At 30.3% G+C, this 14,658-nt stretch overlaps 4 protein-coding genes across 4 annotated transcripts; 1 reads left to right on the top strand and 3 right to left on the bottom strand.

The window, feature by feature from the left end:
* Nucleotides 1–2,669: 2,669 nt before the first annotated feature.
* Nucleotides 2,670–4,778, bottom strand: GO595_000430 (uncharacterized protein; the record flags this gene model as incomplete). The annotated part of the gene is made up of 1 exon (XM_067917412.1): nt 2,670–4,778. The coding sequence occupies one exon, from the start codon at nt 4,776–4,778 to the stop codon at nt 2,670–2,672; it is 2,109 nt and encodes a 702-aa protein (XP_067779418.1).
* Nucleotides 4,779–10,477: 5,699 nt separating this feature from the next.
* Nucleotides 10,478–11,068, bottom strand: GO595_000429 (nitric oxide synthase-interacting protein; the record flags this gene model as incomplete). The annotated part of the gene is made up of 1 exon (XM_067917400.1): nt 10,478–11,068. One exon carries the CDS (start codon nt 11,066–11,068, stop codon nt 10,478–10,480), a length of 591 nt encoding a protein of 196 aa, XP_067779417.1.
* Nucleotides 11,069–11,507: 439 nt separating this feature from the next.
* Nucleotides 11,508–12,251, bottom strand: GO595_000428 (uncharacterized protein; the record flags this gene model as incomplete). Its single annotated transcript, XM_067917389.1, has 1 exon — nt 11,508–12,251. One exon carries the CDS (start codon nt 12,249–12,251, stop codon nt 11,508–11,510), a length of 744 nt encoding a protein of 247 aa, XP_067779416.1.
* A 615-nt stretch (nt 12,252–12,866) lies between these two features.
* Nucleotides 12,867–13,136, top strand: GO595_000427 (uncharacterized protein; the record flags this gene model as incomplete). Its single annotated transcript, XM_067917378.1, has 1 exon — nt 12,867–13,136. The coding sequence occupies one exon, from the start codon at nt 12,867–12,869 to the stop codon at nt 13,134–13,136; it is 270 nt and encodes an 89-aa protein (XP_067779415.1).
* Between the last annotated feature and the right edge of the window lie 1,522 nt (nt 13,137–14,658).

Below are 14,658 nucleotides of genomic sequence, written 5' to 3'. Positions count from 1 at the left end.
AATGGCATTTTGTTTTCAGTGATTGGTATTGATATTTTGATATTTTATTAAAGAATACCATTAACTCTCTATGAAGATAATAAATATTCTGAAAATTTTCGTGTTTGATTATCATTCCTATTGGTTTAATTACAAAATTGTTAGAATTGTCTAATTTGTCATCCTTGGGTTCGAAAAATAAAGCTACTGCTGTAGCATCTGAATCTTTCTCTTTGAGATAATCCCCAAGTTTTGTAACAGAATAGAAGTCTGTATTCATATAGAGTGAAGTGATGAAGTGACATTTTAAAATTAAGAATACTGACCATTGGTCCATTGGAATAAGTTTGCCATGCGACCAAACGATAACCGTCGCTTTTTGACTACTTGATTTTTAAATATAGTTTAGGGACGATTTGTGCTGATTATACGAGGTTTTTGAATAGATTTACATGAAAAGTGCTATCTGCTACCGGTGCTATCAAAAAGTTAATCGTTAATTAAATTTTGAATATGCATTCAATTTTTCAAACGAATTGTATGGCTCACAAAGATTATTATTATTCTCGTAGCAAGCGAAGCAAGCCTACTTAGGGCTCTTCAGCAGCCTGGGAACCCGAAGGAATCCAGGAGGCCTCCAGCCCCCTATGTTAAAAGGAAAGGTCGGGTCCAATCCCGAGGACTATATGGGCCCGGGTCCCTTAGGGTCCCGACCGCATTATAAACCTATCAAAGTTTTTAATTCAGAATTATCATAAGCCTACATGAGAGGTGCAATCAAAAATTTTCCCTCGATCGATTTTTCACAAAAATACTATTAACAAAAGCCCATCTCTAAGATAGTATGAATTTACATTTTTAGAATATTTCGACTGTTTTATTTTTACAGAAGAAAAAATAATTTATTTTTTAATTTTTGCATTATCTCATATTCTTTTCAATATTTTTCTGATTATTTTAACATGAATTCGAGATATATTATATTAAATATTTATTTTATTTACCATGTTAATATATTTATTACTCATCAAAATTAACTAAAAAACTGAACTCTTCATATTTCTAATATTAACCACGTTTACTAAACAGTAAATGTGACATGAAAAAAATAGACAAAGATATGTGTTTTAATGGTAGAATGAGTATTCTTATATTAAATACTTTTTATATTCATCGAGAAAGACAGGTAAAATACTTTAGTGTAGTGATAAAAATGTACGTTAATTTTATTATTTAATCATTTAATATAAATTCATATCACTTCACATTTATTTGGTCTTGACAACATACAGTGTTTTCAAAAACGATAGGTCAGTAAAGTGAATGTAAAATTTTTATTTATATCGAAAAGGAATAACTTTTTGAGAAACGGTGACTTATATTTTTTAGAACGGTTTATTCATTTAATTTCAATATCCATTTGGGGCACCCCCATTTTTAACCACCTTCCGAAGACGATCATCCATTGAATTTATAAGGTTTTGAATCGTTGAAACTTTAATGTTATTCCAAACATCAAAAACAATTTGTTTCAACGTTTCCAGATCATTCGGTTCGACCTGTTCAACCCTGTCTTTCATAATGGCCCACAAATTTTCGATAGGGTTGAGGTCAGGGGAATTGGCAGGCCAATTCTTCAATATATTGCATTTCTCCTCCAAGTAATTATTCGTTAAACTGCTTGTATGTATTGATGCGCCATTCTGCATCAAAACCCAATTTTTCTCACCATATATTTCATTCATTCCTGTTATTAGCTGAGATCTTTGAATACAATCCGAAACATATCGCTGAGCATTAATTGTTCCTGTTAACGCAATTAAAGGTGTATGATAGTTATAAGAAATACCTCCAAATACCATGAATTTTTGAGGGTATTTCTTTTGTGGAGAATATATGCATTGGTCAATCTCTCCTCTTCTTCTCCAAAGCCACCTTCTATTTGGCCCGAGAATAAGAAGTGATTCGTCATTAAACAATACAGATATCCAATCTGTATTGTTTAAGAGATGATGATTACAAAATGATACCCGAGCTTGTTTTTCTTTTTCAGACAATAGGAATGTTTTTCTCGGCGGAAGATAATTAAAATGGTTGTCGTGTAGTATATTGGCTACTAAACTTTTACTTATTGGTGAACCATTTTCAGTCACATTTTTCGCAATCCTACAAAGTCCAGCCCTTCTATCTTCTGTGACTAATCTGATTACTTCTTCTTCAAGCTCTTTAGTTCGTTTCGCTGGTGCACCAATTTTGTTATTTAATAAAAACATATTATCACCTTGTTCGAGTTGCATTTTTACTTTACGAATTAAATCACGTCCATGGCCAGTCAATTGGCGTATTTGAGAAATGTTTTTTCCATCATATAAATGATGAATGATTTCCATTCTGGCATTGACCATGGACATCGGCATATGATTCATTGTGATCACGCCATAACCGTCGTATCGACTGACCTATCGTTTTTGGAAACACTGTATTTATCCATAACTTCCAGAGCTTGATCCCAATATTATACAATAAACTCAAGTGCTTCTTTCTTATTTTTTGTGGGATTTATCATGGGAATTTGATAAATTTGATGAAGCAATGACTTACTTTGACTCTATAAAAGGCAATTTAGAACACAAAAATCTTTCGATGCATTAACCACTCATGAGCAAATTCGAATAAAGACTTCTTTTTATTTAAATATTTTCCATAGTTTGACACATTTCGACAGCAACTGTTAGTTTCTGATATGCGATTTCAGGTGTTGAATATGAAGGTAACATAAGCTTATTAAAGCATGTTGCTGCACAAGGGAGCCTAGAGTCATCGGCATTTGCCTTTACAACTGTTATTTTGAACTCATTATTCATCTTTGAATTAGGTAATCTTGCAAGAGTTGTCACAAATTTCAACAAAAGAGACCTTTGGTCGTTTGTCATCTTTTCTACAGCAATCCAAAAGTTGGTTATGCCAACATCTCCAGCTTTAAACCCATAAAAAACAGTGATCGCCTTCAACTGAGACGTTGTAACAATGTTAGAGCCTTGCGCAAGAAGAGAGAGAAGCGGGCCACTCATAAATGGATGAGATGTGAAGCCAATATTCTCATAGAAGCCAACTCGAATTTGTTGAAGATATGGATCAATGTCTTTAAGCCGTTTTTGGATAACCTCGTGGATGTACATCTCAATTTGCTTTCCTTGAACAAATCCTTCTTCAGATGTCTGGATTTTATAAATTGCTTCATCCCAACTTTCATATTGCCATCTAATACCAAAGCGCTCAGCAAAGTCAGGTTCGTCTTGAGCAGCACGCCATTGCTCACAAGACATCTTGAGTTGTTCATCGACCATGAAAATGTCATTTTCAGAAATTGATTCATCTGCAAGGAAACTCCACACAAGTGGTGCAAATGGAAGTGATTGAGGATAACCATTACGGATAATAATCCCAATGAAGGTACCAATTGCTCGATATTGATTAAATGAAGCTTTGCCTAACGTTGTATATGGGATATAAGTATCTTTAAAGGACCCGTGTTGACGCCTACCATTTGGAACAGGAATAAATAAATTGGATGTTGGCTCAAAGATCGAATTTGCTATTTCATAGAAAAGTTCCCTTCTGGGGCCCCCCGAATCTATCGCACTTTCACCTTTGAATGTAACCGTCCACGGTTTTTCTTTACAACGCAAACGGCCGATGGGCAATGTTTGAATTTGTGATGAAAATTGATATATAACAGAGTTCTTATTACTACCTTTTCCATCTATAATTAGACGATGTGCAGAATGTCTATCAATACTAAAGTGATAAGGTTTATCAGTAGATACTTCAACAGCTTCAACAAATGATCGAAGTGCATCTTCTGATGAGATATATGGAAGAACAGTTTTCCAAAATGAGTCTTCAATGTAAACACGAGCAGCAGAACACATATAGTTAAATCGATGAATTAAAAATGATTCAAATAAAATAACTTTTCGAGAAAACCTGGATAATAACTTTGAAGACAAAGCTGTTTCTTGGATTGGTTCGAACTGTTGTTGCATTAAAAGATTAGATGTAAATGACATTAAAAGTTGACGTGCATCGTAAGGTTCCCAATTGTGAACAATAGATTTAACATCAGTAACAAATTCATCATGAATAATTGTAGGATCAAGAAGAATTTTGTCATAATTCAATTTCGAACTTACACTGCAATCTTTAAAGTGGCCTGGTACTCCCTTAACCTTTAGGTATGCAACTCTAGCTTGGATTTCGAATTGAAACATTTCAATATTATTTTCAAATACATCTAATTCAATTCTTATAGGTTCTATTTCTAAATTATCATAATACACTAAAACATAAGCATCAGGTTGATATTGTTGAGGATGAACAGTTACGATTGCCACGTAATTTGAAAGGTTTTTAACAGTGATAACTTCATAATCGTCATCGACCGTTACGACAGGATCGGTTTTATCGTTTGGTAAATCAGTAAAAAGTAACCAAATTGGCAAAACCTCCCAAAACGGATACCCAACGATAGAAGACCGCTGGTAAACCAAAGAACGATAAAGGAGGAACAAACTGACAACGTCATCAGAATCATCGGCGGTTTGTATATCCAACTTTGGAATTTCAACCGAAATTAACGGTTTCCTATCAGCGATGTTGTTGTTATCTTCAAAGAATTCTGGGAAGAAAGGCTTAAGCTCATAAGACAAATCGGAAATAAAAGCACGCTTTTCTTGAACGTAAAATGAATGTACCGAGTTATCCAGATTTGCACCATGTTCTCTTATGAATTGAGTCATTAATAAAATTCTCGAGATATAACTTCTATTTGAATCCGAGATGAAGACGAATTCCTGAGAGAAATGGATCAGAAACTCCTTAATAAAGGGATAAGCGAACGGGCTTTGTATCAAAAACAAATCGAGCAATGTTTGTCTTAAGAATATTTGTGAATCACCTTTTGCGGACATTGCAAATTGTTTAATCAGCAACAACAATTCCAAAGAAGTTCCATATACCCAATCATTTCGATATTTCGAAATTCTTAAAGCAGTCAATGATTCACCTATTATTGGGTTATCATGCAAATCGGCATGTATAGTTTCAGTCGCGACCAAAGGGAACGTACATTCTTTACCATTTACAATGATTTTATTTCCAGTACAATGATTAAACAAAGGGATTGAAAGTAATAAAATTTCGGAATTTTCGATGTTAATTGTAAATTCGTCTTCTAAATGTCCGTATCCGAAATATGTAAGTTTTAATTCTGAAGAAGTAAAGAGATGGAATGAAGGCGTTGCCATCATTGCGCTAATTCTTTGTTCCAACAAAGTTGGGAATTCTTTATTTTGTTTTATGATTTGTAATGCATATTGCGCATCATTTTCTAAGTGGAAATTAAGTTCATTCATTTCCGCATGTGGTAAAAGTATTGATTTCTCAAGTTGGAATGGGAATTGTGAATTTTTAAGGTTTTCTGGATAAAATGGTTCTAATGGAACTATTAACAATGAGAATAATCTCATCATTAAATGATTTGGTATTACGAATCCATTTATAATGAATTCCATTATAATTACAGTTCCCCATTCGCTTGATAAAAACTTACAATAATGTGCTATAGTTAAATCGATTAAATATTTCGTAGTCTCTTCACAATGATCAATATGTAAACATATGTCATATGGTACTTCATATTGTGGTTGCTCATCAAAGCGATCAGGGATTAACTCACGATAAGGAGGCATTTTACCTTCCGAAATGAACTTTTTCGCTTCCGATTTAGACTTTTGACACCATTTCGGTAAATCAAACAATGGCTCATCAGAGAAATAATTTAAGTCGCCAATTACTGATAAATATGGTTCCATATTTTCATCAAAGATTTCGTCCGGATTTTCAACATTAATTTCGTTGATTATTTCAGGTTCACATACAATAAATAATTTAAAGTTTCCTTCACATTTAGGAAAATGTATCGACTTCTTAAACGTAACTAATTTCTTGGTTGCGTTTAATATGAAATTAAAGGAATTAATTGATTTGATTGGTTCCATTAATCGTGTTCGTGATGGATATACTATTGAATTAGGGAATTGTACCATATTAAACTTCACATTTGATGTTAATGTATCATTTACTACACCAATGAAACAATTAAACTTTTTATTTTTATTTGGAATAATTGATATTTGTGACATTCCTTGCGATTTAATTGGTGGTGATATATAAGTTATATATTTAGTTTTTGTTGATTTCATCACAGAAAACAAACCGAATTTTTCAATTATTTTCTTATTTTTGGAATAAAGCATTGAATTCACTGTTTCTTGAATAGAATCAATAGGATTCATGATTAATGATAATTTATTTATTAAATTCTCAGAAACTTCTTTAGGGATATTAACAATGAAATTAGAAATACGTAAATAAAATGATAAACAACTAAAATATAAAGGCGAATAAATCTTATGCATATTATTTAAACATTTTTCATGGAAACTTAAAATATAATTAAACTCAGGAAATGTTTTAGGATCAAATCGAAATATAGTTTCAGGATAAGAATTTAATAAATTATTCGGCTTAGAAATAGTTTCTTCATTAATAGGTAATTCGATAATTTTATCATCTAATATAACAGCATGAGAAATTTTAGTACGAATTATATTATAAGAAATAGTACAAAACTTTCTCATTACTTCAAATCCACCTCCAAGAATTGAAAATAAAGCACATAATTCATTATCATTAGCAGTTTCAGGATTAAAAGATTTTAATAACTCAACTAAAACTACTTTTCCATTCGAATCATTTTCTAATAAATGTTGAAATATTTCACATAATTCACAAGCAATATCTATACGTATTAAATTATTATAATTATAACCAATTAAATCGAATATTTGTCTAACAAAAGGCTTTAATTCTTCAGTAGTAAAGTTTTGATAATTAAATATATTATAAATACAATTCACAATATATTTAACATTATCTTGAGGAATATTATCATTATTAATAAAATTAAAGAATTTTTGTATATATTCATAACTTGGCTTCCCTTTTAATAATGAATCAGAAAAGAAAAACCAATCAATTGGTTGCATATTCATAAAATCAGGTAAATCATTATAAATAGTTGGCACTAAACCAATTTTTTGATAACATAATGCAAATAACTTAAAATTATTTGGATCATTCTTTAAAGAAGGTACAATAGATTTAATTAATTCAATAACATCTTCTAAAGGTGCGGCATTACAACTAATAATTTTATGTGCTATTAATATTAAATAAGGTGAATTACTTTTAACTATTAATCGTAAAAATTGTGAAATTGATATAAATGATTTCTTTTGATATTTTAATATCGATGCTAAACTATCAAATGAATCAATTTGTGATAATGCTGATGCTACTGCAGCATTATAAGCGTTATTAGTTTTATGTTCATTAGCTTCATCATAATGTGATTGGATTAAATCGAATCCAATTCCTGTTAATTCTAATCGAATTGTTTGATTCTTAATGAAATGTAAAAATCTTTCCGACGAATCTTTAGACATTAAATAATCCCCCATTAGTTTCGCCTTAAGATCATTATCTTCGAATTGTGTTTTCATACGTATTAACATTCGAGCTTTATTAATTATTCGATCAATTGAACAATTTTTTCGTATATCTTGCATAGCTTGATTTCTCACTCGAAGCATTTGTTCTAAATCACTACGTAAATCTTTAGTTAAATTCCCTTTTTTTAAATCATTAATAGTATTTGTATGTAAAGAAATTGCTTGAATCACTAAACGATCTAATTCTTGAATTTGTGGTGTTAATTTTCGATTTAATGGTTGTCTCCATTTATTATATATTAAACCCATAATTTTTTCACCGGAATTAATAAATATATCTTTTTCTTCATTAGTTAATTCTTTATCTAAATCATCAATTAATTCAGGCGTTTCAATTAAATCCATATTAGGTCGAATGAACCATTTATAATCGGATTCAAATTTAGATACATCGCCACCTTTAATTAATGTACCTGCAAATAAACCAAATGAATATCCTAAATTCATTAATGGCTCATTAGCTTTATCATTATTATGAATATCAATACCAACTGTCATGAAGAATGATGATAATGAACTTGGTAATACACATAATAATGGTAAAATAATTTGTGCTACACTATGATATTCAGATAAACCCCATAACAAAAACAAGAAATTATTAAATAACTTAAAAATTGATGTTGATATAAATTCTTCATATGTCTTAGATTTAACCATATAAAATATAAATAAATCAATAATTTCTTGTGAATAATCAAATAAATAATCTAATGGAGTGTTCTCATAAGTAGAATGATTATATAATTTAATGCTTGAAAAAGTGTCATTTTTTAATGATTCTGAAACTGCTCGAATTAATGATCGTTGATGTGCATAAAAAAACATTAAAACTTTTGATGATATTTCTGATTGATTCTTAATAATATTCGAAATCGGATTCTTCTTAAAGATTTGAAGTGTATAAAATCGTTTTGAATTACAAAACTTTTGTAATGAATATGCATATGTTCGTGAATTTATATTTTGGATTAATATCAAATATAATAAATATGAATCAAGACAAAATAAATAATCAAATAACTCAATTAATATCATTGATAAGTTATCAACTCCTTTTTCATCGTTCATTATATTAATCATTTTCTTTAAATGTTCAATTAATTTCATTTTAATTGTTTCATTCTTAGGTTCTTTTATTAATAAATTTTTGGTATTAATTAATATAAATAAATATAAATCTTGAATTAATACAAAGAATTCATTTTTCTTTGATAACGATTGATATGAATTTAATAGTTTTTCAATGATATTTATGATTTCAATGATTTCTTGTTCATTTGAATATTGTAATAATTGATGTGGCGAATTAATCGAACAAATTAATATATCATTAATTTTCCCTAATAATAAATCAAGTTTTTGCCCATTAAAAAGTTTGGTGTTATATATAAATGGATTAATAATTCCATCATATTGATATGCTTGAATTACAATTCGTCCAGAAATACTTGTGGCATACCAATATTGGCGATTGACCATGTCAATATTAATAGAAATTATTTGATTGTTAGTTTCAATGATTTCATCTAAAATATGATTTCCATTGATCAATGAAAATAATCGATATAAATAATGATTATTATCAACAGAAACATAAAAACCAAGGAATGCACCATTAGTCTCGGCTGGTGAAGTTAATAATTGGGGTGATAATAATTCTGGTATCTCTTCTTTGGTGCCAACATTTGAATGTGACTTCAATTTGACTTTTTGAATAACTTTACCGGTTTCAACGGCGGAGACCGTTACGGTGAAGCTTTTGTCAATTGAAACGTTTACAATTCCATCTGAAATACCAAATGAATAATGATTAGTTTTGGTTATTAATGAAGGTGGAAGAGCCAGCCTTTCAGAGTTCTCATTCGTTTGTATGTCCCTTGATATTAATGTTGTGAGATCAAACGTATATTTCTTATTTTGACTTGTTACAATTAATGATGTTGGAGTTAGTGATAAAAATGCTGACGGATCTTCTTCAATTGCAATGTTCTTTACAAACGGTGGTAAAATTGACCCATTTTCAAGAATTGAGAAGATACTAATAACTGAATCATTACTTAAAGTAAACAAAAAATTGCCATTGCTAACAACGCCATAAGTATTTACTGTTCGAGAAGATACTAAACCACTAAAACAATTATCTTTTTTGAAACTTTCTTTTTGGAAAAGATTTATCGGTGGTGAGGTATCAATATCCTTAAAACTAGCAAGTTGCTTTTTGAGATCGGATGAAATTGACTTTGAAGAAAATATTTCATTTGGTAATAATTTTAATGTTTTAAATATTGATGGTTTTTCGGTTTCGCTTTTGTCTGTAGCAGAGTTTGTTGTTGTGTTTTCAGATTCACTTGATGGCTTTTCGGTGTCATTTAATTTTGGTTCTTTATGTTGGTATTGAATGATTCTATTTTGAGTAATTTTCCTACAAACTTGATATTCACTATTTAAAGGTTGCAAAATTTGTTTGTCTGTTGCACTTTGATTATTATCTTGAAGAAGATATTCAAGTGCTGATTTAATATTTGGAATTAAACGAGGGTTTGTCATCAGCAAACACTGTATTTCTTGTGGCTTTAAAGAAAATAAGTCATGCGAAAAAGAATCAATAAAATCATCATGTGTATAACATGCATGATGTACTTTTTCTTCCCATAAGTTAAAGCTACTTAAAATTCCTGTTCCACTCGAAACAACCGAAGGAACATTCCCTCCCATTTTAAATTTTTTTGAAAATTAAAAAACGATTTCACTGAATATGTTAAAAATATTGAATGATTTACAACAAAATAAGAAAACGATCAAAACAAACAGAAAAATAAATAGTCAAAATCCACCTAAAAATGTATTTTATATATTTTTTTTCATCCGAAGGGAGCAATCATTGCAGCTGCCTTAATAGAAATACAACCATCAGAACCAATTTTTTCAAGAACTGTTTTGTTCAATAAGATTGCTTCATCAGGAGAATTGAATTTTTGCCCACATTTTGGACATTGCTTGTCTATTGAAACCATATGGTTGTAACATTCCGAACAAATTACATGTGAACATGGAAGTCTTTCTGCTCTACAACTGCCAATGAGTGCACCTTGACAACCACAACATATTGGCCCTTCACTATTTTCTGCATAACTAAGTGGAAGCATCATATTCCACTTAATACGCTTTTTGCATGCTGGGCATCTAACTTTAACGCGTTTCTTTTGTGGTTTAACTGGAATTGCTTTTTCCTGTTGCTCAACTGGGTTATCTTCTATTGGGGCTATTTTTTGCGTTTGAAGGAATAAATTAATATCTTTCTCATTTGTTTCCTTTTCTTTTATTTTTGCAGCTGAAGGGTGTGATAAAAGGCATTCAAGGATGCATTCTTTACAGAATACATCACCATTTGGACAACAATATGGAATTCGTGCTGGGTGATAACAAATTGAACAACAGTTCCATGATCCCATTGAGGATGGATCAACGGATATTGACTGTGTAGATCCACGCCACATTCTTGTTCTGTTTGAAATCACATAGGTCATGCTAGAAGAAGCCATTTTGCTAAATGTATTCCTCCAACAAAAATTTTCACATAACATGTCTTAATAAAGGCGTGTTACATTTTCCATCATCAAAGCCACAAAAATTTTTAAATAAGGTGCATCTTGGATTCATTAATGAAAAATTTTAGTTGAATTTTTGAATTTTAGTTTAGAAAACTTTTCATAAATTTGTTAATTCTTAAAATGATTGCTTTTGATTTAGGATGTTTGTTTTAAAACCAACTTTTTTTAATCATAAATTATAAATTTCGATGTATTTATTCATATTTTATTCATTTTTTTAATTAAAAATTCCTTATAAATAATTTCATGAGCTAAAAACATATCGTGCGTTAAAGATTTATTAGTTAGTAGAAGCATATAGAAATCCATCAGGATATACCATAATGCTCATTAAATCCTTGAGTGGTGACTCGAGGGGAATATTCACTCCATGGATTGTCACTTTTTCTGCATTAATTCCTTTGAATTCGAGTGCACTTTTTAGTGTTTGTCCATCCTCTGCAGTCAACAGAGAATTTGTAACATTAAATTCTTTATCTAAGAATTTAATCGGCCACATTTTCCAGGAGGAAATTTCCTTTGTGTGCAATTCAAATAAGTTTTTAAACTTTGAATAATCATTTTCAACTACAGATTCTGCAATATTTTTGTGAATATCTGTGTTGGCTTGGACAAGGTTACAATTACCATATGCCAAAAAACATGATTCTTTGAAAGTATGATTGAAAAATTGGATAGCTGTTTGGAAAGAATCACAACGGAGAACTTTCCCTTCTGGAAAATTATCAAACCGTACTTCTATGGTTAGTGGAGAGAATGTTTCGACATTTGGCCTGAGAACATCATAAATTACACCTAATGGTAATTGCCATTTTATTGGTTGACCTTCAGCGCAGAACCACATGTCCTTCAAATTTTCTTCCTTTTCGATAAAGTATCCGAGAAAATTGTATGTAAAATATCCTAAAGAAATGGTACGATTAGCATCGAAGCATAAAGGAGCGGCAATACTTGGAAAGACAAAACGAAGAGGGACTTTTCCATTAAAAACGAGCTTTTGGATTTCGCTGATTTGTGCTTCCATTTCTTTGTACCACTTTTTGAGGTGATCACATTGATGGGGTACCCCAAATCGTCAATTTTAAAATAAACGTTATCTCTAATGGAACCAAATGATTTATCAATATTAATTCGTAAGCTTACTCCTTCCAAAAGATATTGTGATGAATTAAATAAAGAGATTTTGGGGAATCTTTCAAAATTGCTTAGAAGGAATAATTTACTTTATCCTCCATTTTTTTCACTACTTCAAGATAGATCCAAGAATGATTCATCTCAAGTTCGTTTTTTGTGTTTACAAATTTTGCATTTTTTTATATCTCGTTCTGCACATTTTCGCCAACTTTTTGCTCATTCGTATGTTATTGATTTCCTTAAATTATTTTATGACAATCTTCCGCTACCTCCAGAGTTTTCAGAGCGAATAAGTCATATTTTTCCATATGCACTTCATCAATGGTCTGAACGTTTTTCCAATTTATATCCTCAATTTAAAATTATTGAGAGCTTTTTTACAAATGGGCCGACGAAAACAGAAATTAGAAATCAACGACAAAGCAAAAAATTGAACTTTTTAGTTGATCAATATGTTTCAAATTACTCTAATTTTTTCCAAGAAATGCGATATTTGATCGATTTAATGGACAAACGAAATTTTATGTTTTGTACTGATGAATATAAACACATTATTATTGATGCATTACGCGAAAGAAGAAACCAGTTACATGAATGTACAGATGAAATTGATGAACTTGTGAAGGAGGCATTGCCATCGACAATATCGGGCGAAGTAAAGGAAAAGGTCAGCGCGCTCGAAAGTGAAGTTTATGCTGTCGCAAACGAAGCTTCACAAATTGGAATGGATGACGACGAGTTCACTGATGCTGATTCCGCTTTTGATTCTGATTGAAAAACATTATAATTTTTTTTGTATGTTTAATAAATATTATTATTGTGATTATTTCTAATATTTTTTAATGTTCAATAAATCGAAAACTGTTCATAAAAAATTTCTTTCTATTCAAATTAATCTTTTCATTCTAATCCGATTTGAACCACAACATTTTACAATTTAAAATAATATTATTTTTACACACAATCTCTAAAATGTCATTGCGCATTTGCATTCATTCTCGCCTCAATTTCAGGCCACATTTTTATTGCCTTTTCGCTATACGCGAACACGTCAGTGAACAAAGGATACACGATTGCACTTAGCTTACACAAAGATTTCTTATCTCTTAAAGTTGTATACAATTTTTCATATAAATGATCGAAAGCGATTTGTACATTTTCATCCATTTCAGGGTCTGGACACATATATTTTTTACAATGTTCCGTATCTATTTCGAGAATTTTTAGGTTGGAATTAAACGAAAGGTTCGAAACAATTTCCAATACGTCATTTGAAGTAATTTTTCCAGATGCTTTAATTCTTTTAATGTTTGTATTTTCCTTAATTACTTTTCCGAGTTCTACAAAACAATTATGTACTGATAATTCATTTAAATCATCGGAAACAAAAGTAAATGAAATTTCAGTCAAATCAAAATTCTCTTTAATTCCATTAAATAACTTCGATAATGCTTCATCATCGAAATTATTACCCTCCAAAAACAAATTATTAATTCTCAATACAGGTAAATAATTTAATATTTCATCAATTGAAACATTTGTTAAATTATTACCACATAAATCCAATGTAACTAATGGATTATCTTTAATACATTCCAACATTCCACTTAAAAACTCATCAGTTATGCTAACGTTTTGCATAATGATATTTTCGATTCTTTCAGTTTCATCTCGATCTTCAATTAATACATTTTCAAGTATCGTACCAATGATATTTGGGTTTTGATTTGTTACATTATTCTTCCATACAAATGTATTTGTTGGACTAATAACTCTAAATCCAGGAAATATAAATAGCCAACAACAATTCGTTTTACCAAAATCATGTAAACTAATGATTAAATCATTTTTTTCATTGTTTTCTAATACTTTTTGTACCGACGAAATTTGATTTAAATCTAAAAAGCCAAGCCTTAAATCATGTATCGATTGGAAATATGATAAAATCACAAGAAGAGCATCAAAATAAGATGCATTATTCCATGTGACATCTTTAACTTTAGGCCATGAAATTGGTAACGTATAAAAATTAAAGCCATCCATAATAAGTGTCTCTAAGGCTGTGGATGGAAGTGATTCCAAAAATTCAATAACTTCTTCTTCTTTAACTTTGCAGCCACTAATACTTAATGATTTAATGTTTGGATTAGAAACTAAACATTGCGAAAGTAAACGCAAATTTACCATATTATATCCTAAGTCTAATGAATGTAAATGACTGCTTTTTGCTCCTTCGATTATGGCATCAGTGCCTTCAAACCAAATTTGATTATCTGATATACCAAAATATTCAAGCG

The sequence above is a fragment of the Histomonas meleagridis genome (assembly GCF_020186115.1).
Source record: "Histomonas meleagridis strain 2922-C6/04-10x chromosome Unknown contig_10, whole genome shotgun sequence".
In the NCBI taxonomy this organism is placed as follows: domain Eukaryota; phylum Parabasalia; order Tritrichomonadida; family Dientamoebidae; genus Histomonas; species Histomonas meleagridis.
This window is presented reverse-complemented; position numbering and strand designations above follow the sequence as displayed.